The sequence below is a fragment of the Corvus kubaryi genome, unplaced genomic scaffold (genome assembly GCF_017639235.1).
Source record: "Corvus kubaryi isolate FWS band 111438036 unplaced genomic scaffold, C.kubaryi_AGA036_p1.0 split1-131, whole genome shotgun sequence".
NCBI classification, from domain to species: Eukaryota; Metazoa; Chordata; class Aves; order Passeriformes; family Corvidae; genus Corvus; species Corvus kubaryi.
The window spans coordinates 5,038,731-5,066,256 of NW_024582073.1; the positions used below are offsets into that span (position 1 = coordinate 5,038,731).

Sequence of the window (27,526 nt, forward strand, 5' to 3'; positions counted from 1 at the left end):
GCCTCCAGCAAATATTTCTCAAGGACTGTGCCAGCCAACCTTTTACCTTCTCTTATATATTTATATCTATATATACAAATATATGTATGCATATACATATAAATGCATATAAAAATGGTTTGAAAAAGCACTGTTAGGTCTGTTACAGCTGAACACTTAGAACAGAATAGAAATACAAATTTGGATTCTGTGGAACTCTGGCACTTCCTATAGTTCATGAGGGCTTGAATTTGTGCTCAAATTTTTGTGGACATCTATAAAAAAGGATATAACAGCTGAAAAGTATACAGTTCATATAAATAAGCCTTCAGAGTACCGAAGAATACTTTAACAATCATTGCCTTAGGTCTTGGTATTGATATACCATCAAAATCAACAAATTTGTCATTTTGATACTATGTCATAACTAAAGTAGTAAGTGGCCAAGTAACCTACTCAAAGAATATGTTGAGGTGAGATCAGTAACATTTCTGTAAAATTACTGCAAAAATATGAAGCTGTCTCCCCTCTCCCAGATGCAAATCCATAAAACACTGGGAAATGCAAGAGCACTTATTCATTTATTTCAGTTACAGAATACTGATAGATTGCTTAGTAAGATTTCAAACAGATAATCACCTGTCTATTGTGGGTATGAGGGAAGGTGGAGGACCGCCAGGTGGTGGTGGAAAACCTGTAACAATAAATTAGGTAAGGAGGAGAGAAAGAAAAAAACTAACACCCATAAACACATAAAAGAACTAGGCTAAGCATACAATGGCAAACAAATCCCAGAGAGAACAAGACAAAAATTGTTTCCGTGCAAATGGATTTTATTTTGTAAGACTAAGAACTACTTTTCAGCTTGACAAAGGCAAAACATTAAACATGTATTATCAGTGCTTCAAATTAAAAACTTTATCACTCTTAAAAATATGTTAATTTAGAAGCATGGGCAAATTCCTAAGTATCTAACTATACTTAATAAACAACCATCAAAACTATTTACTGCATAGCTGAGAAAAAAAAGATTTTAAAGAAAATAAGGAAATATATATCTAGAAAACTGGCTGATTAGGTCCACTAGTCAACTGCATTTTCATACCATTTCTCTTCTGCCTGGCATCAAATAACTGAGCCTACATATATACACATGTATTTTAGTATATGTGACCTTTTATCTATATAATTGAAAGGAAGTTGATAAGCTGCACATCAGCTAAGTTTTCATCTCTTAACCAAATGTGGAAAAAAAATCTAAGCAAATTTACCTGGTGGTGGCACTGTTATTGGTATACCTAAAAAGACAACAAATATCAGATATAGTAATAGTTTATTATCTGTAGATCTAAAACCAGACTGAGCTTTCACTACATACATGATCAAGAAGAATAACATATTTTCTGTGTCCTCAGATCAAGATCTCACATTCATACAAATTGTTAAAATTTTAAACAAGCCTTGTGAAATCTAGCTTTTAATTTAAATTCCTATTCTTTAAGATCTTATTTATTTAGAGGCAAGAGTAGTGAAAAATAGACACTGGGTCTCAAGGTTAGATTTAAATTCATAATCCTAAAATGTTTAGTATACAGAAGGAAAGTAACATCCCATAGACTACATTTGCTTTATTTTATATTCCATGGTTGGATGGAAGGAAATGCAATTGGCCTCTGACCTTCAATAGCTTGGCATAGGAAATAGTAGGTCCACATGAACAAAGTATTCAGGCAGCAGTAAGCAATACAGATGTCTGACTCAATACTATGACACTGCAGTTCATCATTCAGCTGCTACGTGGAGGGAAAAAGATTGTTTTGCTCTCTATTTTCTTGTAAATATCTGAGAAAGTAGCATCCTTTAACAGAAGCATGTGCGAGAATTACTCCAACCTGATCTTCAGATCTAGCTTAGCTGTTAAAAGCTGAGAAAATTATTCCCAACTAAATTAGCTGACCTAGCAAAATATACTGCCTCAACATATAAACCTATCTTACTGATTATAAAAGGAATGGTCACAAGGTAAAAATAATTTTTTCACTTTAAAGGATGTTATCTTCTCATGCTTTGCAAAGAACTAGCTTTACCTGAACTGAACACCTAACCCTGGTAACGTAATAAACTGGGCTAAAGCAATACTGACAGAAAATGTGACTACTTCACTAGGCATAAGGGACTTTCAGTTATCAACAACTCTGCTTCCATTAAAAAATAAGTATGTTCAATGTGACAACTCATGGCAAAACTTTGGGGAGTGAGAGAACAGAAAACTCTGGCAAATGCTTTCATCAGTTTTGACATAACTGCATAAACGTTCACATGGAACAGTACTGACCACTGCGTGATGAAATTTACATGTATCTCATTAGTTCAACATTAAAACTAAAAGACTATTGTATGGCAGCAACATTTTATTAAATCTATGCACTTATAATGTCTAGAAATGCCAACTGCTCCCAGACTGCCTTGATAGAAAGACAGAATGAAGGAATATGCAAGCAGAGGAGGAGTGAACAATATAAAAGTTCACTAATTGTTGGGAATTTCACTGACATAAATTCCTACCAGCATTAATCCTATAGGATTAAACAAATGGTGAAATATAAGTGAGGTTTCTGTCCAATCCTGAAGATTTAAAATCTGATCTCTTAGCCAAAGTGTAAATCAGGAGACAGTGAACTCCAACAGCCAAATTTCTAAATTGCATGAGTCATTTTCTCTTCACCAGCATATGAGCTTTCCAATGTGCACTACAGTTGTTAAGAACACTGGGTATCACACCATAAAATGTTTGACAGTGTAACATTTGAAAGACCAAACACTCCTGATGAAAATTCCTGAAAGAAAATTAAGATTAAGAACTCAAACTGTTGCACAGCCAAAGTGTTTACCATTAATCTTTTTTGGTTAATTGTTCTAATTAACAGATCCTTCATGAGCCTAAAACATATCAAAAATATATATAATATATAAATGTTAAGCATGTATATATTATATAATACATCACTGTTAAGAACATAAGCTAGAAAAATACCAGAAGTTCTCTCAAAGTGATTTATTAGCTCCACCTTAGAAAGATTTCAATTGCTGCACTAAAACCTGTACATTGTTAGCACTGCACATGACACTCAGCACTATCCAGAGAACTGCCTGGAAACCCATCAGCTAACTCCTCTTTACAAAAAGGAAATATTTTGTATTAAACTATTAATATATTCCTCATTCACAAGAATGTTATCTTGTGAAGAATTAAAAGTAAAAATACCACCACAAGACTAAAAGCCAAATGAAAATTTTCACTTGAGTGCCACTCAAACAAAATTAAGACAGACTGAATACAACTAATATCCAGAGACCAAATGTCCAAATAATTCTAATGAATTGGTTAATGTAGGGTATTACATTAAAAAAACCCACATAAGCATTTTTTCCCACAAAAACCTTTAAGAACTTTTAAAGAGTCACGATTAATGCTTATATAGTTTTAAAACAGAAGCTAATTTACTTGATGGTATCAGAAAGGAAGAAAGATTCTACATGCCAAGTTGACAAAAACATGTAAAAGATCTAATAAGATCTCAACAAATGTTTTTCCTTACCTTCCTCACTAATACAGAAATATGACACAAAACAAGAAAAAATATCATAAGCTTCAGTTACTGGAAAATAAATAATTTCTTAACTCTTCACTCCTTAGCCTTCTAAGTGTATGAAAATATACTTGTAGTGTCACCAGCCAATTAGTACTTCTGAGAAAAAGCACAGAAATATTTTGTCATTTCTTGCAATGAAGAGACTACACTGTACCAGTGCAATGACTTAGTATAGACCTCGTCATGTCCCTACAACATTTTTGTGCTGCCACAAAGATATATCCAGCCTAAACCTAAGTACTCAGACTTGTGTGTCAAAAGCAACTCAAATGTCATTAGTGCACCATTTTACCTAAGGCGCTCAAAATTGCCTTCAGGACATTGTATACCATCCTACTAACTCAAGGCTGGTAAATATTTACAGAAAATCAAGTATGTTTTACTAAAGGAAAGCAATGACACAGGCACTCTGCTTGTGCAGTAAGGAATCAAACATGAACAACACTGCCATAGCTTAACAACATACTGCAAATTAGCTGAACTGTGTAACATCCCTCAGAAATGTAATATAATTCAACTTGGTTCTCTTGCCACAGGGTAAATTAGGTCAAATTCTCTGTATCACAAGATAAAAAGTACACACTTAGGATGCTGAGGCTGAGCAGTCACTTACCAAACCCTAGTATATAGTGCAAATTTATGCAACAGAAGTTCAATATTTCAGAGAAATTTTTTTCTTAAATCACAAATACATGTCACATTTTTAACTACACACTTAAACCAAAGCACATAAACTAACTTTTAAAGCCTGGTTAACAAGCATCCACATTTTGCTTTAGAGGAAAATTACTCCAACATAGCAGTAAACCTAGCAAACAGAAACTAGCACATTTTTTGCCACAGCCAGTCATCTCCTAGGACTATTTGAGAATTTTCTACATTTGGTGCTTTGAATTGTTCCAGGACTTGTTCCTCAGAAAATGTTTGAATCACAAGAGTGAATGAATACAGAACAAGAAACCTAACTTCAAAGCAAGATTCTTTTTCAAAGGCGCTTTTGGAAGACGTTTTTTATTTGGAATACTTAAATTTTCTGGCAAGTAGTCCCAGTTTAATATTGAGTAAGTGTAGTTTTTTTACTCCTCCTCCAGTGAACCTAGAAGGGATGGCAGAATCTATTTTAGGAACAGCTTTGATGATAAAGAGCTGGCAACAGCACAATTAAAACACAGGCCTGAGGAAACCAAATCCACAGCTCTTAATCGTTATTTTCGAATCTACTTGAAGCAAGGAAGGATGTTCCAGAAGACCTTTTGAACAAGCCTGTGTCATAAACCTGCCCGTAAACCATGAGACTAAAACCTGCTGGCTTGATCTGCAACACATGTGGATTTCCTTCATTTTTAAAAATTCAACAGGTGAAGGGTTTCATAAGACAAGTCCAGTACCTTTATGTGACATCCCTGCACCAAGTGCGTCTGGGGTGTCGGTAGGGGTGGTTCTCATGTTTTTAATAATATACAACTTAGAACACCTTTTCTGAACCCAATTACAATTAAAACCATTACTTTCTAAAAACCTGCAATGCACTACAGATATTGTTTTATCAGAAAGGTTTAAATGAAGCTTAAAACTGCAGCAAGTATTATTGTCACATTCCTTCCCTTTCTGTCCCCTCCTCCAGTAAGGAACCACCACAAAATCACTCAAGCACTATCATATTCTCACTTCAGAGACTCTATTTTTTATATTTATTAAAAAAAAAAATTGGAAGAGGGCAGAGAATTATTTCATCTTTAAATCTCTTCTCCTGAGTTTTCCAGGTGTTATAATTTTTGTGTATGACCATCACTGAGGAAAGCCAGGGCTTGCCAGGCAGAATGAGTTAAGTTTTAAAATTAGGAGGGGCAATTGAAGAAGCAACTTCTTCTATGAGGATTTAAACCCTATAAAGGCTCACACTAGTTGTGCTCGAATAATGTTACCTCTTTGCTTATACGTAAGAATATTAACAGAGAAACTTTGAAAGATTCCCTCTGAAAGCAGAATAACTAAGAAACTGCTCAGCATGATTTTCAGAACAAATCAAGCAAAAGAATCCAAGGAACAGAAGAAAATAAGGAAAGAGGCTCCGCCTTAAATCAGTCTCTTCTGTAGAAAAATGCTTCACTTTCCTACTCAAATACACCACAAAGTTTCTCCATCTATTTTAATTTCTCACTGACCATTCTTCTCAGTTTCCTGCCAAATCTTTTTGAACTTAATGCCTTAAAATGACAAATGCAGGTAACTGTACTACTTGTGCAAATGCCCATGACACTTCTCCCAGTAAATTTCCATATATATCAAAATTCAATAAATGTTCAGTAAATAGCAGTAAATTTCAAAACAGATTAATAATGGGAAGAGTTCTCAAAGAGCTTTGATTCCTCTAAGATTCACAGACACAGGACATTGGGAAAAAACATCAGGGACTAATAAGACTTCTGACTGAAAGAAAGGGTACAGAGCAAATGCAATACTTATCAAAACTGGGAATTCATACATGCTGTGAGAGAAAAGGGGAATTAGAACTTCTCTTGCTGCTTTGACCTTAGACATCAGAGAATCCAACTTGTGACACAAATTCACAGTATGCCATACTTCTAGTTCAAAAGTTTGTAGAATGATGTGTTAACACATACCTCTCAATTGCATTAACAGTTATTGAAGTACAGAGAACAGCTTCTCACTCCAAATATTTTCAAGAACACAAGAACCAGCAGTTAGTCTTTAGGTAATTATTTACTACTTGGGATTATGCTTACTGAGAAAGTAAAAATAAAAGTTTCTGGTTTTGTCTTACAGATACATTTAAGGAAAGAGCAAAACACGAAATTCTGAAATTCTGCACAATGCACCTGAAGCATTTGATGTTAATGAATCTCTTATTATTCACACCCTATGTAAGGCAGGATACTTACCTGGTGGGGGAATCAGAGGTGGAGCAGTACTGACAGTTGGAGGGGGTGGGAGGAAAGGAGGTGGTGGAAGGTGAGTAGGTGGAGCTCCTGGAGGGAAAAATGGAGGTGGCTTGGTAAAACTGTCTACTTCAGGATTAGAGCGTTCTGAAAGAACCTGCAAAATATCAAACTCTAGTTACAATTGCTATCTGAAACGGGCAGAAGATAGGTTTCCCCTCTTTCTAGTTACTAAAATAGGAAAGTATCACTTCACACCTAAAGACCCATATTCAGATGGTGTAAGTTCTACCTGCATACCTAGCTCAGTGTATTTGCCAAGTACCTTTAAAGGTCTAAGAGCACCTTAAATTTATATAATGGAAAATATTTAAAAATCAATATGAAAAGCATAAAAATGACCCAAGACTATAAATTACTTAAACACTCTTAGATCAGATGAAAAACACATGGCATTGTTTTCAGTATCCACACTACAATCCATTACTATTTTCACTGTTTAACCTTAACCTAAGCTGGCATGAAAATGCAGCTAGGGCACCAAGCAACCCTGATGCTTCTCCCTGATTCTTCAGGAGAGAAGTGTATTCCGTCTTAATAGATTTAGTTGCTTTCTTAGGATAGTAAAAGTCTGAAAACTAAAACCATGAAGACTATTCTTGCAATTTATGGTAAAATACTACAATATAATTAAAAACAAGCTACTATCAACTATTTATTCGTTCACACCTTATTTTTAAAAGACTACATCTCTTGAACTGCATACAAGGGGGCTTTCACTGTCAGCCTTAGTGTCTGGCAGGAACACGGCACAAATGGGCAATTTAAATATTTATCTTTGTCACTCCATAAACAAAACACAATCCCACGCAGTTCTAGCAGAGCCAATGCTGTCTCCTGGACTGTAAGTCTGCAACATTGCTCATTTCTCTGCAGTAAGAGGTATACCAAAACATTTCTCTTTCAAAATCTATCAAATATTTCATCTTAATATATTTCGATAACTGCCAAAACTTTATTCCTGAACTCAAAGCTACTTATGTATTACTCATTCATATACACTGATGCTTTAGTCAGAAGCTATGGGGAAAGCAAAAATGTATTTTAGTCAAAAATAGAATGCCAAACTGCAGTGTAAAACCTGTATGTTGCTGTTTTCATTAGCACGCCGTCGTCCTTCCACCCTGCTGATAGTGATGGTCTGTCCAATCACATCTATTGTGCCAGATATCCGCCTGCAACACAGGACAAACCAGAATCAACAAGCAGAATCAGAAAAGGGGAAAAAAAAGAGAAAAAGAGAGAGACAAAAGCCTTATGGACTTCTCTCATTCTGAATGGCAAAAGCTCTTTCTTCTGTAGAAAACATGAAAGACTCTTCCTGAAGAACACTAAAGGGGATCCATTCGCTGAACTATATAGAACAAGCATATAGAACTAAACAATATAGCAATAAAGACTCCTTTAATAAACAAAGGCATACTCTACAGCAGTCTCCTTCCACCCCATAAAAATACTACTACTGCTCTTCTGTTACAGAAAAAAACCAACCAAACAAAAAGATCACAAAACTTCAGTAAGAAAATAATATATTACACAGAACTTTCACAAAAATCTAATGTGAAATAGCTATAAACTATTAATTAGAAGTAATTTCTAAATTGCATGAAACTATAATGAAGGATTCCAGGGAAGATCAAACAAAGGTAAGATAGAAGAAAAAACATAAGCATAAAACCTAAACACTAAAATTCAAAGTATAATTAACCACAGGGGAATACACGGACACAAAAGAAGTACTCCGGGCACAAGACCAGAAAATATGACAAATATCTGAATGTCACCTAGTAAAACTAAAACCTGGTATTTGTGGCAATGGGAATCACTATTTTGAAGAGAAGAATAATCCAAAGTATAGTGAACTTTCCTGTTATCAGCCCTAAAACACCAGAAACCAAGGTTTAAAGAAAATGTATAACCCTTATGCAGATATAACAAAACCTATCTGCATAAAAGTTATAAAAACCAGGTTGGACTAAGGCCTTGAGCAACCTGGTCTAGGGGAGATGTCCCTGCACTTGGCAGGAGAGGTTGGGGTAGATGATCTTTAAGGTCCATTCCAACCCCTTAACATTCTATGATTCTGTGATTCTACCTGCTCTGCAGGCCATTATTGATTTCTAAAAGATGTTAAAAAGTAGGATTCACCTAAGTCAACTTTGTTAGAAAATTACATACAAAACTACAGTGCTAATGGTTAAGAGAAACAAAGGTTCATCTGTGCCTTACCTATAGGGAAAACCACAGCAGATTAAACTGATAATATTTACCAAGAGCATGATACATAACAGTAAAAGATTGGAAAAAAACCTTCCTGAAATGTCCATAGAAACAAATCAATAGAAAGAAAAACTACTTCTAGTTTCAGAACACAAGTTCTTGTCTTTTTTGCATCTAGTGTACTACTAACCACATGAGCATAAATATTAGGGAGAACAACTGTAAATTGGAATTACAGGCTCAGAGTTCTGCCAGACTGATAGCTTGGACTCCAACCGCTCAGATACCTAGATTCCAAGGCAACTGAAAAAGACACAGCAGACAGTAGAGCATGAAGGAACAGTTAGATCTCCCAGAGATAATCTGAAGCTCCTTAGCAGACTGCATACTTAGGATGATCCAAATGCCTGTCCTCTGAGCTTTTCAGTATTCTGGGTTTAGAGCTTCCTCCTGGATTTTAAAGCAAGCTTATTAAGGACAATAGTTTAGAGTTAAATAAAACAAAAAAACCCCAAACAAAACCAGTGCAATGGTACCAGAGTCTGAGAACATATCTGCAAAATAAACCAGTATATACTATACAGCAATATATACTATACAACGATAACACAAATTTAAGAAATTCTCAGGTCTTCTAATACCCCATCCTAGAAGTTAGATTGTTTCAATAATCAACACCTACCTTTCTAAACTTCCCTAGTGGTCTTGCATGGCCTTCCAGCACTGCTAAACTGGATTATTATTTTGCCTTAAGTAACTAAATTGAAAACATAGGTATTATAAAATAGTTGTTAAAATAACTGTTTTCACCATCTCAGTCTTCACTGACAGTGCATTTGGTTTCAGAGTTCTAAGACACTTGTTCTCCTCCATCACCGGTATCTTCTCTTAATTATCTAAACCATCTCCTAGAAAACTCATTTTACCTAGCTTTAGTCCTTGTGCATAACAGATGACACTATTCCACAGCAAAAAGTCCCTGCCTGGCTCACTCCACTGATTTACAGGGCTTCCACTTGGGAGTGATGTACACAGCAAGAATTAAGACTCTTCCTCTCTTGTACTGTTTGCACACTGCCAGCAACTCTTAAAATCAGCACTGAAAACACACACAATGGCACCAATGCAAGAGTACTGGGCATTAAAGCAATATATGCCTCAACCATATTACAATAATATTAATTTTGGCTTGGGAAGCAGCCCAAACACACCACTGCAATATCAAATGAAGCAAACCTAGACTACCAATTAGTTGATTCCTAGACATCAATTTTACTGAAATAAATAGAGCTTTCACTTAATTTAGATTGTGAAGAGTGTACCTGTGCTCAGTCTTACTGAGACGGTACTTCATAATTATTACTTAAATAATGTTGTATAGTGTTATGTCCACTGTTCTTCCCAACAACTCCCAAAATATTTAATTTTCATAATGATGGATGAGTTTGGGAAATTGCCATCACACCTTGAACTTGACAAATTCTCTATTTCCAAGATTGCAATAACTACTTCATTGAGTACTCCACTAAAAGAGCCTGAAATTGAACACGAGGAAGCATAGATTCAGTGGCAAATAAAGCCGCAGATGATACCTCGAATCACAGGTAAAGTCACAGACATTAAGTCACAGCAAGCGGGCACAAAGAGAAATTTCCAAGACTCCCCAGACATTATCTAGAGTCCTGATAAGATGTTAAGCAGGCATTACTCGGTTTCTGTCTCAGTGCCATAAGAAAAGAAAAGGAAGGGCTTAGTTTGTCCCTTATGCGATCAAGGCACCTGGAATACAGATGCATTCCCAATGGATCCATTGAAACATAAAAAGGCAATCCACACGTGTGGGATGCACATGAACCACAGCAGAGTTCATACAAAGTGTAGCTTAAAAGGAACATTCCAGCAACTCTGAGTTATTTCACTCCAATTAGAGAATGGTTATTTATGGGTTATTTGCAGTAAGAATACCACTCTCCATGGAGATTAATTCAGAAAGATAACTCAATCTCATTTGGAAAGCTGAGTTTAGATTCTACAGAGCAAAGAGAAAGGGGGGGAAAAAAGAAGAAGAAGAAGAAAAAAGAAGGCAAACCCAGTTATTTTCCAAGTTCATAGCTTTAGAAATCATTATCCTTACTACAGACAAAATAAATAATCTGCTTTTTGGAACACCACCATATGACTCTTCAGGATTCAGAAACAGATTAACTACAGGAGGCCACATTTATTTAGCAGACTTACAGTATAGCCTAATACGTATGGAATTATAATATGCTTCAATATGTTCTTTTCTTCTTTCTTGATTTGCTGATGTATTTTATGTTTTATTTTCCTCCTCTTGAGGACAGCCTCAACTTTGCTGAGCTCACCACTGATTGATATAAATAAGAATCTAACAGATTTACTACAGAAACCACTTGTATAGAAAATAGACTTATTTTCAGAATAATATCTGAGTATCTTTTACTTAGTCTTGCAAAGCTAGTTAATGAAACAAGAGAAACTGGTACTTTTTCATAGTAATGAAAGATCGGAAATCTATTTTCTATAAAAAATCTGTTGACAGAAAGCTCTAAGCACAGATAAAGCTGATGAATAGCCCACTGCACTGATGGGCTAATTTCTCCAAAAGCAAGACCCATTTAAATGTAATGTACACTTCAGTAAAAGCATAAATGGAGGTTAAAAACCAAAAAACTTCTGACAGAAATAAATTTTGTGATGGAGAGCTGCTATAGGTATTACTTGAATGAGAAAATACAAGCTTTTACAGCCAGCTTATAAATGAAACTTACGCTTATTTCTCTACTACTAAAGAAAAACTGTCTCACAGTCCTTGAAAAATGACATAAGGAAAAGCACTGGTCCGAAAAAAACCCAACTTGGTTGGTTACGACACAATTGAAACATATCAAAGTCCTCTTCATGGTCTAGAAAGCACTGTAGTCAAAAGAGGTTCCTTCAGGTTTTTACCGTAATCATGACTATGCCCACAATAAATCTTTAACTAACTCCCTCTTGAAAACAAAGATTTTATTTTATACCACATTGTTTGTATACAATGTCCATTTACTAAACTATTTCCATTATGATCTAACTCCTCCCTCAGGGTTACACAACACTTTATGCACTCAACAGCCCTAAGTATCACAGAATCAAGGCAAGAAATCCAGGTGTCATTTCTAAACAACTAGTATTTCAGCTAGGATTAAGACAGCCACTGTTCAAGTAAAATTTCCCAGAGACACGCTGTATGAACAGGCACAGAATTTTTCTTTGAATTACACATTTAGGATGCATTTCTAGTGAATTAGCAACATTCATTTGCTGGTGAGCCATAACACTGTTCCTATTTTGTCAACTACAACTTCCATATTGGTAACGAGTAATATTATTGCTAGACCTCAGGGGTTTTTGGGGTTTTTTTGAGACAATTTGCAATCACATGCAAGCATCTGCTGTACTCAAATCAAAAAGGTAAAAACATAAGCACAGAATTATTTTAATGTTCATTTACAAACAAACGAAAAAAAGTAAACACCACTATCTGTCCCCAGAGTTGCAACCGAAGAGCCATATGTAATGCAATGTCCATGTGTAAAATCATCCATGAAGCAGTATTACAGCCCTGACTAGTAAGTGAGGAACTAAAATGTTAAATGAGCATCATGCCCTGAATTGTTTTTCCCCTTCACCTTAATTCCCATCATTGGTCCCTCCTGTATTGTTCCTACCATATTTTGATGCCCAAACTTGCTTTTCTGGAGGCAGTGTTTGTCTGTGACTGAGAAGAGCTGCTGCTTTTTCTGGTGAGGTAAATTGCCTAAATCTTTCTGTTTCCTTACCAATCCCCACACCAATGCTGCTATACCAAATTGTATCAATCTTCTCTCCCTTTCATAGAATATATCAACTACTACTAGAAGCCAAGAGAAATTTTACTGCTACATGAGAAGTGCTTCCAGCAATTTCTCAACAAGGCTACTGCAAATGCCACATGGCATAAAGGCAATTATTTTAAATCATTGAAGATCTATATTGCTGAAAATTTTCTGCCTACTTAAAATAAACTCTTTAACAAAAGAAAGAAATTAGTCCAACCCCATAAAACACTGCCTGGTTATACAGAAGTTAGTAATACAGGCTCTTATAAAAAGAAAATAGTAGATGCATTATGGAAAAGTAATTAAAGTAGAAGTATATATAATCCACACAGCTAACATAAATGCATTCACTGAGCTACTCTCAGACTTCTGAGCATACATTTCTTTCAAAATCTTTTCTGACCACTTGGTAGAAACGCCTTTCTTTGCAGAAGAATCTATTTTAAGCAAGTGTATCCATAGGAGCAAGGATTAAATAAGGGCAGAAGCCAGTTTTGTCATTGTAACAACTTATAAATACAGTATTCACACTAAATGTATACAAAACAACCTATTTACCCACTGGAATGCACAAGTGATACAATTGTCAGTGATATCTCACAAAGCGGTATGCCAAAATAAATGTTAAAAAGTGACAGTTCTCACAACTGCAAATTTCACACAACCACAGAATTTACACAACGCATTTTTTCTACAACTTTAAACTTGACTACATTTTAATAACCTGGTCACTAATTACTTCCTAAAGTAGTTTAGAGGTTCTCTGTCCACCACCAAGATGAACAAAGAATTGAAATCCTGTAACAAAACCTATGGTAGATATAGATTTGGAATCCTTACCCTGTGAACATTACATTCCAGTTTGAGACCTCTGTTACAAGAACATCGTACATTAAAAGCAAATCAGAAAAGCAAATTTAAAAAATAGCTACAGGGTTGGCACAAAGTTTGAAAGACTTCTTGTTTCTTTGACAAAAAAAAAATAGGAAATCAAACAACTGAAATCTACTACACATGGAGCAGCATAACTTGATAGCTTGGAGAAAAATTTAGGCTACCAGAAGGAATATTCTAGAAGTGAAAGAAAAGTGCAGGCAAGGGTATGGTTGATTCACACTCCCCCTCACCCCCCCAGAAAAATACATTTGGGTGTTGAACTGACTCTTATTGGATGGAATAATTGAACACAAGTGCCTCTAAATTAGTCAAGGTACCGACGGATGCAGTGCTAAAGATAGGTCATAGCTCCTAATCTTTAATGGTTGATGATGAAAGTGTACAATCTGTTCTACCTTTCTTACCATCATTTGTAACATGACAGTAATGATAATGGCTTTTAATTTGCACAAAACCAAAACTTCTAAACAGGATCACTAAAGAACTGAAGTAAAACAGAAGCATGGATTGATCCTAAGCCAAGTGCCAGATATCAAGCAGCAGTGGCTTACATACAAAAGACAGAACTTACTAAAGCCCGGGGCTGGGAGAAGAACCCCACTAAGGAAATAATTTCTCTCATTTCAAAGAAAGTGCAATAAAATATTCAAATATGGAGAAACTAAAGCTGCCTTGCAGGAAAGAGACTAGGTTCCAGGAATTCTTACACTTGTTAAAATCATAGCTGTCAGATTCCATCTTGTTTAACTGAAAAAATGCGTTAGCTAATACTCATAAGGACCCTAACTAGAAATATTATGAAGGCAAATGTAATTATACACAGAAAACACAGTGTCATAAATCAACAACTGGATTTCTGTAACTGTCTTGTTACTTGGTCCTGCTGTTTTATCTCCCCTTTTCTTCTACTTTTTCCCTAATAGCCAAGAAGGTATTACCATAGCATCACCAAGAAGGTAGTAACATAGTATTCATGTCTGATTATGCTAAATGGGATTAGGCTACTTCTACCCCTCTTTTCTGCCTGTTACAGAAACACGCTTTCCTTTTTTTCCTACAAAAATCGTAAACTTCAAAGACATAGAGGTAACAGTATAAAGAGTTCTTTGGTCATGAGTTACAGCTAACTGACCTGTTTGCTGGAATTCCTGATTTGAATAAGGCAGGAGGAGATGTGAAATCAGGTTTGGTCGACTGCACAGCCAACTCTTTCTCCAAATTTCCAGTTCTGCCCTGCTGTACCTTCAAAATAATGTTTCATCATTAGTTTACCCTCGCAAGTGTAGCAGCTCCAACACTCAACATAACAAATAGCCAACACAAAAAGAAAGTAAGTTCAACTTTATTCAGATTTTCAAAAAATGTCACCTCTGCACAGATAGCAAAGTTATGTATTTTGTATTGATGTATTACTTAAGTACTGTGTTTAATATATGCAAGAATCATTATGCCAGAGAATGAATTGTTACAGAAGATCACACAGTTTAAATATTTATTTTCCAAGCATTTCATTTGTATGTGAACAGACCAAACTGATTTTCTTGAAGCATGTCCTGCATGAACAAAGTTACATCTTAATTTTTAAAAGAAGGAAACTTATTAAAAAGATCTTCATAATCTTAACAGAGATATCTAACAAGCCTGCTATCCATTACCAACAAGCCATGAGGCAACTTGAATGGATTCTCCATCTGCCTCACTGATCATGAGATCTAGTAACCACTTAATTTCCAAGTCATACCAGGAAGCCACCTCATACTCTAGGTTATGCAAACTGTAGAAGATTTTTCATTAGTTCAGACTGAATACTTCAGAAACACCCTGCTGTTTCTGAAGTACTGCAAAATTCCAGACACTTTTTTTTTTATTAAAGCTATTCAAAAGCTTTGGTGCAAGTACATCAAGTATTGTTTTACTCCAGCAGCAGCTTCATGTGAAAGAAAAACCTACATGGGTTAGCATTAAAGACAAATATATACTGATTCAATTTTTAAAGTCACTTCCACTGTACCAGCTACATCACTCTACATAGCTAGTCCACTGTATAAACTACGATCTCACAGCTTATAGGCAAGTGAACTACTATGTTTCTACAGAATCTCACTTCTAAACACGGGCACTCTTTCCCAAACCCACAAAAATGCACATCAATAGTTAAAATTCATTAAAAATCTAATTAATATTTCCTATCCAGAAATATGAGGGGGAAAAGGTAAAAGCATTGATCTGAAAAAGACTTCTACAAATTAATGAGTAACTGGCAAATGTAGGAGACATTCTTGTGGAAACCAAAAAGCTAGCAGAGAGATTTTCTAGCTTTCTGCAGCCACCTGTGAAAGTCTCCTTTCTCATGCAAACTAGCTGGGAAATGTTCGAGGATTTGTAAACTATTTCACAGGTGCAGGCCGTTTGTGTCTTTGTTTTCCACACCAGGAAAAATATTTTGGAAATGGGTGTCAGAGCATTCCGCCAGTCACTCTGGGAGGAGGATGGTCAAGCACCCAATGATGTTATGCCACTCTTGCGAACAAAGCTATATAAGCTGATTTATAAAATTAAATATAGCCACTTTTGGCCATTGAACCCGAACCTGGACTTGCGTCGTTCTTCACCATTCTTGATACAACAGCGACACATTCTTGCGTATTACAGGAGATTAATATAAATTACATGTAAATATCATGTAAATTACATGAGACTGTTTCAGAGGAGAAGGAAAAAAAGTTAGTGAAATTAATAATTATACGTAAGCTCCTTGTAAAACATGACAAACTCCTACAACACAAGAGTTTGATCACCAGAGTCAATACTGAGCTAGAAATAGGGGCAGTGTTGGGTTGGACTACTTGTCCTTCTTCCTTCAGAACATTTGAAAGAAGTTTGAGATTACAGTCAGTTGCAAATTTTAACTCCTACTGTCCACTGTTTCTACTGTCCCACAGCAGTTTCATAATGATAACTGAGGAAGGTATAAAGCCCCAGAGACCTTCTGATCTATTCTTGCTAAAATAAAATCAAAATAACTGAATACCCTCAAAAAGCATATAAGAGAAAACAAAAACATCTGTCTGCAATTCACAGTTCTGTATTTGTAATTGACAGGAGTACACAGAAGAAAGAAACAGTTCCAAGTCACTTCAACAACAGTTCAAGAACAAAAATGACTACATATTGAGAATAGGTAAAATAAATAACCTTTGTATTATAATTTTAACTTTAGTGTCAAACAAATGAGTAAATGAGAAACTGGGAAGATAAAAAAAGGTTCAATCCTTAAGATAAATGCTGTCACATAGATCTTTCTATTCTCTGAAAATCAGCATTTCTGAAGGGAAAAATTATTAGACGTAACTTGATTTATTGTCCGCTAACCCCCGAAGGATAACACAAAAACATGGAAGATTGATTTTCGTATCAGAGTTGTCAAGGATAACTGTTACAAAACACAGTAAGAGCTACAATGCCACAGGAAAAATAAACACGCCATAATCTACAAAAGCTTCCCCACCACATCTGCACAAATTCTTTAATCTGCTCAAAAGTATGCACTACAACTACAAATAAACCATCAAGAAAAACAATTTCACTGGGAAATTTGTTAGTTCACCAGCCCACTCACATGCTTGCAGAAGAGTGACGAACAAAGCAACACTTCTTAATTCACAATTTGTGACATATACAGAAAGTCACTGTAAGATGAGAGTATGAAATAATGGCTGTGTCCATATCAGTTGTTGTTCTATCAGTCTGTGCTGGCATGGGAAGCAATACTCAAGAAAAACGAGAGCAACCAACAAGATTTTACTAAAATTCACCTTAAAAAGATGGTATCTGCCATCGAGAATCTCTGCACTTGGTCTTACTTCCATAGCTTTGTCTTCAGCCTAAGTTAAATAACACATTGCCCATTAAGATACCATACAACTCTTAAATGATGGGCCACAATCTCAATAAAGGTACAGATGCAATCTAGCTGTAGCTGTCTGTCACACTATCCACACAATTGCCAGTGAAGCAACACAGTAACACTCAAGGTTCAGGGGGGGAGTCAGGTGAAAACTCTAACAATAATGTACTGAACTGGGCAGAACAAGCTTACGACACACAAACAGCTTTACAGGGAGAAAAACCACGTACAGTACCAAAAAACCACTGCTTACCATAATTTTATTTGTGGTTGAGGTAACTGGCAAAATTTCAAGACCCATTCGTATTCTCTTTTGTTTTTCACAGTAAGCTTTCCAGGTATCTTCATTGAAGCCATAATTAAAATAATCTGAGAGATCAGCCCCTTTAAGTAGACAAGCACAGGTTTTTTAGGACATTACAAAGTCCATCTTTTCTCCACTAAACATATATACATCTCTATTTAGAGCATCAAAACTGAACAGGTATTGATCTAAAAAAGCACAACTGAAAGGCACAATTAATCAATAGACACAGAGAATTCAGGGCTAAGATCATAAAACCATTAAAATTTAGTCAGAAACAATAGATTGCCTAGCATCATGAAGTGGGGACCAAGAGTAGAGAATATCACAGGATATTATAATCCCCCATATCTTTACAATAAAATAAATATAAGATCTATAGATTTGCTTTACGTTCAGTGAAGAACCACTCCCTTTTGTTTTGCTTGTTCTGTACTTGACTTCTCATTTTGTTTGGGCTCCTAGTTCATTTGATGCCAGGAAGTATTTTTATTGTAAGAGAGAGAACAGTTGTAGCTCAAATGCACAGAATATATTTAATATAGCTAACGGTTCAAACACTAGATAATTATAATTCTTTTTTTTCCATTTTGTAAATACTATTTGTATTACCAAAGCAATACTCAAACACTAGGAAAAAACTACATGCAGCAGCAAGATGTACTGCTACTAAAAAAACAATCAACGCTGGTATAATTACAAAAGTCTGGACAAATCACTTGAGCCAACAAGACAATACAGAGGAGACTCAAGGAAAGTCCGTGTGGAAAGTCCGAATTTCTTATTCAAAGCTCACGGTTGTCTATGCACTAACACAATCCAGCATGGACAGCTACGTTTCGCCATTCTTCCTGCTAAGACCTGCTAGAACTATTCTCCATTTTGCTTTATCTTGTGTTCCATGGCACAGAGCAATGGCAGTAACCTCCACAGAAACACAGATTTCCAAGGAAAGTTCAGGATATATATGTATTAAAAAAATGGCCTGTCTCTTCCTCCTGATATATGATCCGGATGCGTACTAAGAAACACAGCACACCAAACACACTGTGGCACAGCAGGAAGGCACAAGTAACGTAGTTGCTTTTTCCAAGTTATACTGTACAGTGCCTCCTAGGCATAGGTAAGATGACATCTACATGCAGTCAGTAGGAATCCCTATTAAAATAACCCACCGAAGACCTACGTACCAGTGAACGTAAACCAGACATTACCTGGCTTTCTCCAAGGTTTATCTTCAAAAGAATCTAAATCTACTTCCAGAAGTGGCACACCATTAATACTCCCTGGTGCATCTAGATCCAGTCCTTTAACTTTTGCACCTGCAAAGAAAACTTAGAAAGTTAGAGCCTTCTGCCTCTACCAAATGGAATTTTATCAGTAGCATTACACTCAGAATAGAAATAAGAAGCCAGACAAATTTATCAAGAAGTCTTAAAAGTAACAATTATTTCCTTAATCCAAAACAATCCAACCTTTTTTTCATTTTATACTAATATTACTGTGTAAATTTTCTTACCAGAAGATCCATAAGCTCGTCCTCCTGCCTTAATATTGAGATTCACAGGTGCTGCTCCATAACTTTAAGAAATTAACAAAAAAAATGAATTAGACAAAGAAAACTTTTAAACCAGAAGAAAAACACAAAACAAGAGAGAGCTAGATCCAGAAACAAATTGGACCCAGGCTCAATCACCATCCTGAATCTCTAGCTTTCCAAGCTGGTAACTGTAAAAGTAAAGAGATCAGCCTAGGAGGAAGAGAGAGTACCTTTCTATGCTCAGTAGCAACTTCTCCAACTAATATACAGTAGTGAAGCAAGTCCCAGTCACTCTTCCTGAGTTGAAAGGATAAAGACCTTGATAGAAACAAGAATGGACAGAACCAGAAGAAGAGAGAGAAAGGAAAAATGCAGTTCATATATGGATACAGATGATAGTCTGGGGATTAGAGTAAAAACAAAATAAATTAAAAAATAAAAAGGAAAGGTTTAGATGGATAATTTTCTCTTTTCATAACTATTCCATTTGATTTGTACAGAAGTGGAAAATACAAGCACTTCTCTAAAATGACTGAAGTGCTGTTTCAGTGTACTAGTAATCGTCTACCCTTGTGACCAATAGAAAAGTAAGTAAATTTTCACTTTCTAAAATACTTGAGAGCTTTCTTCATAAAAATGCACTCAGAAATCTAACTACTGAATAGATTTAACTATCTTAGGAATTACAGTATTGTTCATTTGTAACATTAAGAGCTAGATTTCCCTACCATTTGTGTGCAAGGTAACTTATCCTCACAGATGACCCATGAACATCATGAGATTAGCAAGTAATTAGGCAGCCAGGGTATACTTTACAGTATCCACTTTCACACAGTTCTAGTTTTCTTCCAAGTGCTACAACAGCACAAAACTGGCACAGAACATTTACCCTTCTGATCTGCCACACTGTATTTGTGCATGATTTTGTCAAACAAATCTATAGGGATTTTTTAAACCGCAGTTGACTACTATATGAAAAATTGCTTAATCCTATAAAATAGACTCGTTCTACTGCAGTTAAAATGAACAGCAATGTTCAGTTTGTTTTAGATTACTGCCCTTCTGTGAACTTTCCATCCAGTTTTCCCAGAAAAAAAGGTTTTTCAGAAAACAGGCTAGTCTATATAAAACTTTCTACTCTAATTAGATTTAGGATCATATGCTCATTGTTTCCTGCATACATGGAAAGAACATCAGCAAATCCACTGAGAATATAAATCTAGTTTTGCTTTAGTACCACAAAATTTGAAGTCACTGCCTAGACCACAAGAATACTGCAAGTTATTGAAAGCAGAAAAATAAAGAACTGAAAGAATAGGGTTTTTTACATTACATTGATTTGCACAGTGTTTTAGGATATGAAATACTGAAAGTTTAAAAACACTGTGTTTCAAACAGGAGTAAATCACCTTCATTCTAAAGTTAAAAACACAATGATATACATGAGTCGGACCTACCTGCAGACCTGTCATAATTCTATTAAGAAACGGCACCCTAGTAACTCTGGTTTTAATAAGCATAAAAATAATAGGATTGCCAAGAAAAACAAGTGAACCATTTCCCTCAGAAAACTTCCATGCAACGAAAAATATTATTTCATAATTTTGGGTAAAATTAGCACTGTACAAAAGTGTTCAGGGAAAAACAAGCCCTTTTTCAAGACCAGAAGGGATATGGGGCAATAAAAGCAGCAAAAACAGTACAAATGCCTAAACCATGATTTTGAGAAATAATCTCCAGAGACTTGCAACTCCGCCCTTAAAATCTTATTTGAGAACATCACTAGGGATTGAAACTACAGAGGTCTAATTAGAACTGTATCTACTACAAACAGGATGAGGGACAAACACTTCTCATGTTCTTGCCACTCTATCCTTTGCAACAACAATGTCACTGTCACAGTAACAACCCTAAAAATGCTATATAACATAGCCATTCCATAATAAAAACCAACTCGTTCCTTTACAAACTTAATACAATTATTTCTCAAAATCTGAAAACACAATTTAAACTCATACAAAATTCCTCCTTGTACTCCACTGATTTCATTTCACTTGTTTTCAAGCTGCTGTATCATTAAAAACATGTTAAAGAGCTGAAAAAATTCTTCATTGACAGTAATTGTGCATACAACTTGACATTTTTGGCAAGTATTAAATGGCAAACGTGTAGCAAAAATAAAGATGAAAAATGAAAAATAAATTAAAAAATATAAATATTAAAAAATGGCGAAGAAATGGCAAGTATTAAAGAGACTGCATTAATAAATATAATCTTAAAAGTTTCCCCAGTTAATGTTTGCAAATGACTTACCTAAACTGTGAAGCTCCTGTCTTAATATCCCCTATGGTGACTTGAACATCATCTTCATCATCATCACTATCACTATCACTGTCATCCTCAGCCTCTGCCACCTTCTACGAAAGAAAAAGTCACTGCTTAGACAAAAAAGCAGTCACTTTCCTTCACAATGGAAAAACAACCCAGACAAAACTATCCATTCTACAAATCTTTGAAAGAAGAAAACTCTCCTCTTCCTAGACATTAAAATTGAGTAGTATTAACAGTAAATTTAGGAGGTTACAAGCATCTGAAACATCTAGATCAAAACAGAGAAGTGTCTTTAATACTAAGTTCAGTTTCTCAAGCATAAAAGAGTTTCCACTAATACCCTTCTTCCCTCTATCTAGCTCATACACACTGGTTCTACTCTTACCCTGTCATTCAGGAAAGAACTAAAAGATATGCAAGACTAGCTTCTCACCATCATCAGTTATATATCCAGAGTAACTGAAGTAAGTTTTTCCAGTTGATGATGAACACTGCACTTCAGAGAAATCTATTTCGTTCCTAACATCAGTAAGCTACATAAAGCTTACTGAGACATTTCAGCAAACAGACTGAAAAATCAGATACAAGAACATGCTGTATGCTGCCCCATAGCTCTCAAGCTTGCTGGTAAAAACAGTTGTGCCAGTTCATACCAAGAGTTCATCTAGTCCACTGCTTCAGGTTTGTTTGGTGTTTTGGTTCGTTTTTCCCCTTACAGAGACCACAGGGGAGAGAAAAAAAAGCACATATGATGCTCCTCCCTAATTTGTTCAGCTGCTGCTTATTATCAGCTCAGGACATTTCCTAAACCCGTTATGGTTTGTCTTTTTTGTAACCCTCAATGGATCTTACTCTCAAGTACTAGTCCAGACTTCCTTTGGACTCATATAACTCCCAGCAGTGGCACTCTTTGGAGAGGAGTTCCACAGCACTGTTTGCTGCATGAAGATCCAACCTCTTTTGTTTTCATCCTGAATCCTATGATCTTCATTTTAAAGTTCCAGTCCTCTTATGGAAGAAACTACGAGGAATGAATTCTTATTTATAGTCTTCCCATATGATTTGTTAGCGTCCATCATATCCTACACATGCCTGTCTTCCCAGCTGAGAAGTTCTTGGCTACTCAGCCATTCCATGTATGAAAACTACCTTGATTACTATTGCTGCTCTTCTCTCAACTTTCCCAGTTGTAGCGAAGCCTTTATGAAATGAGGGTAAAAAACAGCAGTCAGAGTTCAGGATGCAACTGAACCATGAATTTATGGTATATCTTCCATTTTGTTCTATATTCACCTTCTGCTACATGGCAAGGTTTAACTGCTTTTTAGACTCCTGAGTAGCATTTAATGTGTCCCTCCTAAGTGGTAATGATCAATTCAGATAATTTTATTTCTAAATCTATTTTTTCCCCCAAGGAACATCACTCTTCTTTTTCTATGCAGGATTCAATAACCATGTATTAACCAGTCAGTTCTTCACAGTTGGTCCTTGATCATACTATCTTGATTAAATTTGTAGCATCAGAAAACTTGTGATTTCACAACTTCGCTCTTTTCCAAGTAAATACATTAAACAGCACAGATAAGCACAAAATTCCAGAGAATCTTCCCTGGAGGTGACTTTCCTTCACTGTGGAAACAGAACCTTGACTTCTGCCCTGCGTTTTCTATCTATTCCAAGTCAGTTATCCATGTGGGACTCATTTTGTCACTGAATAGTTTTTTAAAATCCTTTAGTGAGGAACTTCTTCAAAAACTTTGTGGAATCCAAGTGAACTCTTCCAACCAAATCACCCATATTCACATATTGGAATCCTTCAGCAAGAGGCTGAACACATCAAAGACAAGTTGATTCTGCCCCGGCAGCCTGCAGTTATCCATGCACAGCTGAGTGCTAGCCCTTGTCTACTATACCATCTATTAAGTTGCGTGGTCTATAAATTAGACAAAAATCAACAGCTCCTTAGAAGTGCAGTCCATCCTTGCTACACAACATTAATATAATTTACATAACAATGAAGAGGCTATTCTTGAGGCGGGGGAGATAGGGTAAGTCTAGATCAGTATGGATATTCTGTAAATAACAGCTGAACACAGTCTTTCAATGCCATATGGCTGAGAAGTGCAAATTCATCACTCACCAGGCAACCCACACAGATGCCATTAAAAAGGCATTAAACAGGAAATAAAATTTTGCCTGGACGATGTACCTTTTCAACCAAAACCCACTTCACTTATAATCAATTATTTCATAGTTCCCTCCTCACAGAAATATTCACCTGTTCCTATTCAACCAGCTTGAACAACATCCATTTTCCTAAGCTGCTGCTGAACCTTCATGAACACCATTTACTATGAAGTTCATTTATTTTCTGTAAGTTAGATTTAAAAAGTGGACTGCAGCTGGAAATTTGATGTCCTAATTTAGTCATTTCTACAGTTTCTGCAGATCACAAACACATTATAGAAAAAAAAAGAGCACACACTTAGGTATCAATTCATTTAAATGTAAGTCCTAGTCAAATAATCAATTCCCGATAAATCACAGAATCAAAACATATTAAAGTATTTCAGAAACACATTTAAAACTACCGTTTTCACAACGCCATTTTCTGCAGCTTCCTCTTCACTTCCAGGTGGGGGTGGAGCACTTAAACAAAAACAAACACAAGAAGATGAACCTAGGTATATATTATTTCACAGGTATCAGCAAATGATGAAACCAACCCTGAAATGATGAAAGAAAGCTTTGCTACATCATTCCAGACAAAAAGCCAAGGCTCCAGTAGTCTTCTGCATTAATTAAAAAGCAAAGCCAACATATTAAAAAAATCTAGACGAATATAACTTTATATTAGCAATATTTAGCTATCATAAATCATACTAACTGGATGTTTGTAGAATAGTTGGAAGTAATGAGGCATTACACTTGCATCTTCTTTTGAAATCAAACTGAAATACTTTGTAGCATATGAAGGGAGATTAAGTTTTTTAGGTATTTTTTCACTGCAGACTGACACTTATCAAAGACATAATGGAAAAAACATTTAAACACCCATAGGTAATGTTTCACTGAAACAGAATCCCCACATCAGCATTGTGAAATTTTCTTCTACCATATGGAATAGTTACAATTCAATGACTCATTCCATTATATTTTAACTGCAGACTGAGAACTGTAAAAATTTTAAAACTACTAGTCCGTCTAAAAGGACGAGTACTGTGACATCCATGCAAATGAGCTGTCTCACTGGGCCTACCTACTGCTGCTTCTTACACAGCAATATTTTAACTTCCACAGTCCCATTAGCTGTTAGGATGCTGCACCACAAATACCAGAGTAAGCTGGGAAACCGTAGTCTTTCACTAAAAAGGTACTTCTGAAACAGAGTGAGCAATTGCCAATTTTTATTGAATAGAATGATTCTAATCCCATACTCTGTTGGCAACACACTCATGAGTGTTGCACCCAATACAGCCCAGCTATTGACTCCGCATTCAAGCTTGATCATTTCACTTCATCACCTGGTAAAACAACAGACTAGCCATAGAAGCTGAATAACACCTCCCACTTTTTTGTGTACACAAACAATGCCAAAACTGAGAGGCCAGAGACCAAAACTTTTAACAGGTGAACTGTCCCCATACTTTCACAGTTCCAAACACAACTCCTAAGATGCCTAAGTTAGTATTTGTTACGCTTTTTGTCCAAAACTACGCATTGAGACAGCCAAATGACAAACTAGACACTATTGACCAAAAACTGGAGTACACTGTTTCTAAAGATTATTTTGCCCTCCATGCAAGTGATTTTCCTAAATAACAGTAATACTGACAAAGATGACAGGTCAAGAAAAGGTAACTGAACATAGGGAATCAACTGATATGGAATAGCTTCTACATAAAGAGCAAGTAAGTGACTAGAATTCTTTGTTCTGGAAGAGATGGGATTCAAGACAAACGCAATGGAGGTCTAAAAATCTGTTAAGTGACAGGGAAAAAGTGACAGAAAACAACTCTCTTTCTTATACCACAGAAATAATAGGAATCAAATAATTACACCTAGTAGCCGTTTCACAGTGGTATCATATATAGTCATGTGGTGGAGGTTATTCCTGCTTTATCAATAGGTGCTTGTCAAAAGTTGACATGAACTCAAAAAAGCAACTGAGCAAGCTTATGAACAAGCAGTCCACTAAGGCTAACTAAATGCAAGAGCTCTCATTGAAAAAACTGAAACATCTATAGAAAATAACAGTGTATGTTTTCATGTATTGACTTTCACTTTATTTGTTTAATATATCTTGACAATCAACAATTTCCATATTTTACCACTTATGAGAATTTCCTTCATTCAGCACAAGTGACTGACTCCCTTTTCCAGTCAGTCGTTGTTACTAATCTCCATTAACTTTGTTAGGTTTTCAAGGCAGCATCTTTGTGCTCTCATACAGCTTTTTGTAACTAAAACAGGCTCCCTCCAAATACTTCCATAGCTTTCCTAAATTTCTTTCAAATACTGTCTCACTGGTAAAAAAAACCAAACCAACCCTGAAAACCTAAGCAGATGTGATCTGTATGTGACACTGCCTTGTAATCTTCATCTGCTTCCTTGTATTCCTGTTTTTGTAACTACACTGCAAACTCTTTGGGAGACAGGATGTTTTTCAGTTGCTAAATTATCTCAAACAAATCAAGTCCTGATCCATTGTTAAGACCATAAAGCACAATGATTACAAAAATAATTGTGCCAACAAACCTGTTGGCATTTTGTGAGGGGTAATTGCTGTCCATACAGTTAAACTAACTTTCACACTTAAGTAACACAATTTCACCGGTAAAGCCACTTCACAGAAAAGCAAAGTCCAAACATATTATCTTAAGGACATTTTCAAAGACACCAGAGCGTGTTCAGCTACTACCAACTTTCAAGCAGCTGGAAAGAAGAATGTAGTGAATACAATTTTTGTGCAACCATGCTACAGGGCTTCCAGTTGTCAGGATACTTACCTAGATTTTTCTTCTTCTGGTCTCTCTGCTTCATTTTCATCTACCATAAGAGAAAAGAAACACACTATTTAAGAATAAAATTCCCAGGATATCAACTGTGACAGATTATCTTCACATGTAGAATGTTAGGGCAACTCTTCAGATTACTATTGAGACATGTTCTTAACATTTCAATTGTGAAATCATTTGAGCAGACCCCTGAGTGCTCACAGTGCTCTGCACTGACAGGTCTACCACATGGGCAAGGTTTAGTTTATATGTTTCATTACCATCCGAACGTAAATATAGTCCCTAAAGTTGTAAAAAAAGTTAATACATAAAAGGTTAAGGCTGTTTCAGTACTTCAACGCCAGGAACTCGGGCAGGAGGGCACCAGGGAGAGCTCGGGCCCCCAGGGGTGCCTGTGGGGACAGGGACACCACGCGGGGCTCTCGCCGCTGAGGCCCAGCACGCCTCGGCCTGCGCGGCCGGGGCTAAGGGCCCGCGGCACCGACAGCGGAGACCGGGGAGGGGAAGGGGCCAGGAGCCGCCGCCACCGGGGGCTGGCCGGGAGGAGAGAGGAAGCTGCGCAGCCACGGGGGCGGCGGGATGGGGGGAACTTGTTCAGCGGCCCGGCGAGGCGGCGCACGCCGCGGCCTGCGCACCCCCGCACGGCCCCCCCGCCGCGGCGGCGCCGGGCCGGCCCGCTGGGGAGGCGGGCTGGGCACGGGGGTCGGGGAAGGTCCGTACCGCCATAGAGCCACTCCTCCTCCTCGTCCCCGGCGGCCCCATCGGCGTCCGCCGACAGCCGCTCCGCCTCGCCGGTAGACATGGCCGCCTCCCGCGGGACGCGCGGGCCCGGCCCC

General features: G+C 36.6%; 1 protein-coding gene across 7 annotated transcripts in view; it reads right to left on the reverse strand.

Moving 5' to 3' along the window:
- FIP1L1 (factor interacting with PAPOLA and CPSF1) overlaps positions 1-27,520 on the reverse strand; it is a 38,881-nt gene extending 11,361 nt beyond the window's left edge. Inside the window, exons 1-13 of one of the 7 annotated variants that reach the window (XM_042053409.1) lie at positions 27,411-27,520; positions 26,682-26,721; positions 24,264-24,321; positions 21,655-21,755; positions 19,321-19,382; positions 19,016-19,123; positions 17,751-17,881; positions 17,406-17,474; positions 14,723-14,832; positions 7,674-7,767; positions 6,536-6,689; positions 1,251-1,277; positions 619-673 (exon numbers count right to left, since the gene is read on the reverse strand). In XM_042053409.1, coding sequence (XP_041909343.1) covers positions 619-673; positions 1,251-1,277; positions 6,536-6,689; positions 7,674-7,767; positions 14,723-14,832; positions 17,406-17,474; positions 17,751-17,881; positions 19,016-19,123; positions 19,321-19,382; positions 21,655-21,755; positions 24,264-24,321; positions 26,682-26,721; positions 27,411-27,492 — 1,091 coding nt within the window. In that variant the 5' untranslated portion in view covers positions 27,493-27,520. Of the gene's footprint in view, positions 1-618; positions 674-1,250; positions 1,278-6,535; positions 6,690-7,673; positions 7,768-14,722; positions 14,833-17,405; positions 17,475-17,750; positions 17,882-19,015; positions 19,124-19,320; positions 19,383-21,654; positions 21,759-24,263; positions 24,322-26,681; positions 26,722-27,410 lie in introns of all 7 variants that reach the window. The other 6 variants (XM_042053408.1, XM_042053415.1, XM_042053412.1 and 3 more) reach the window with 6 other exon arrangements.
- Between the last annotated feature and the right edge of the window lie 6 nt (positions 27,521-27,526).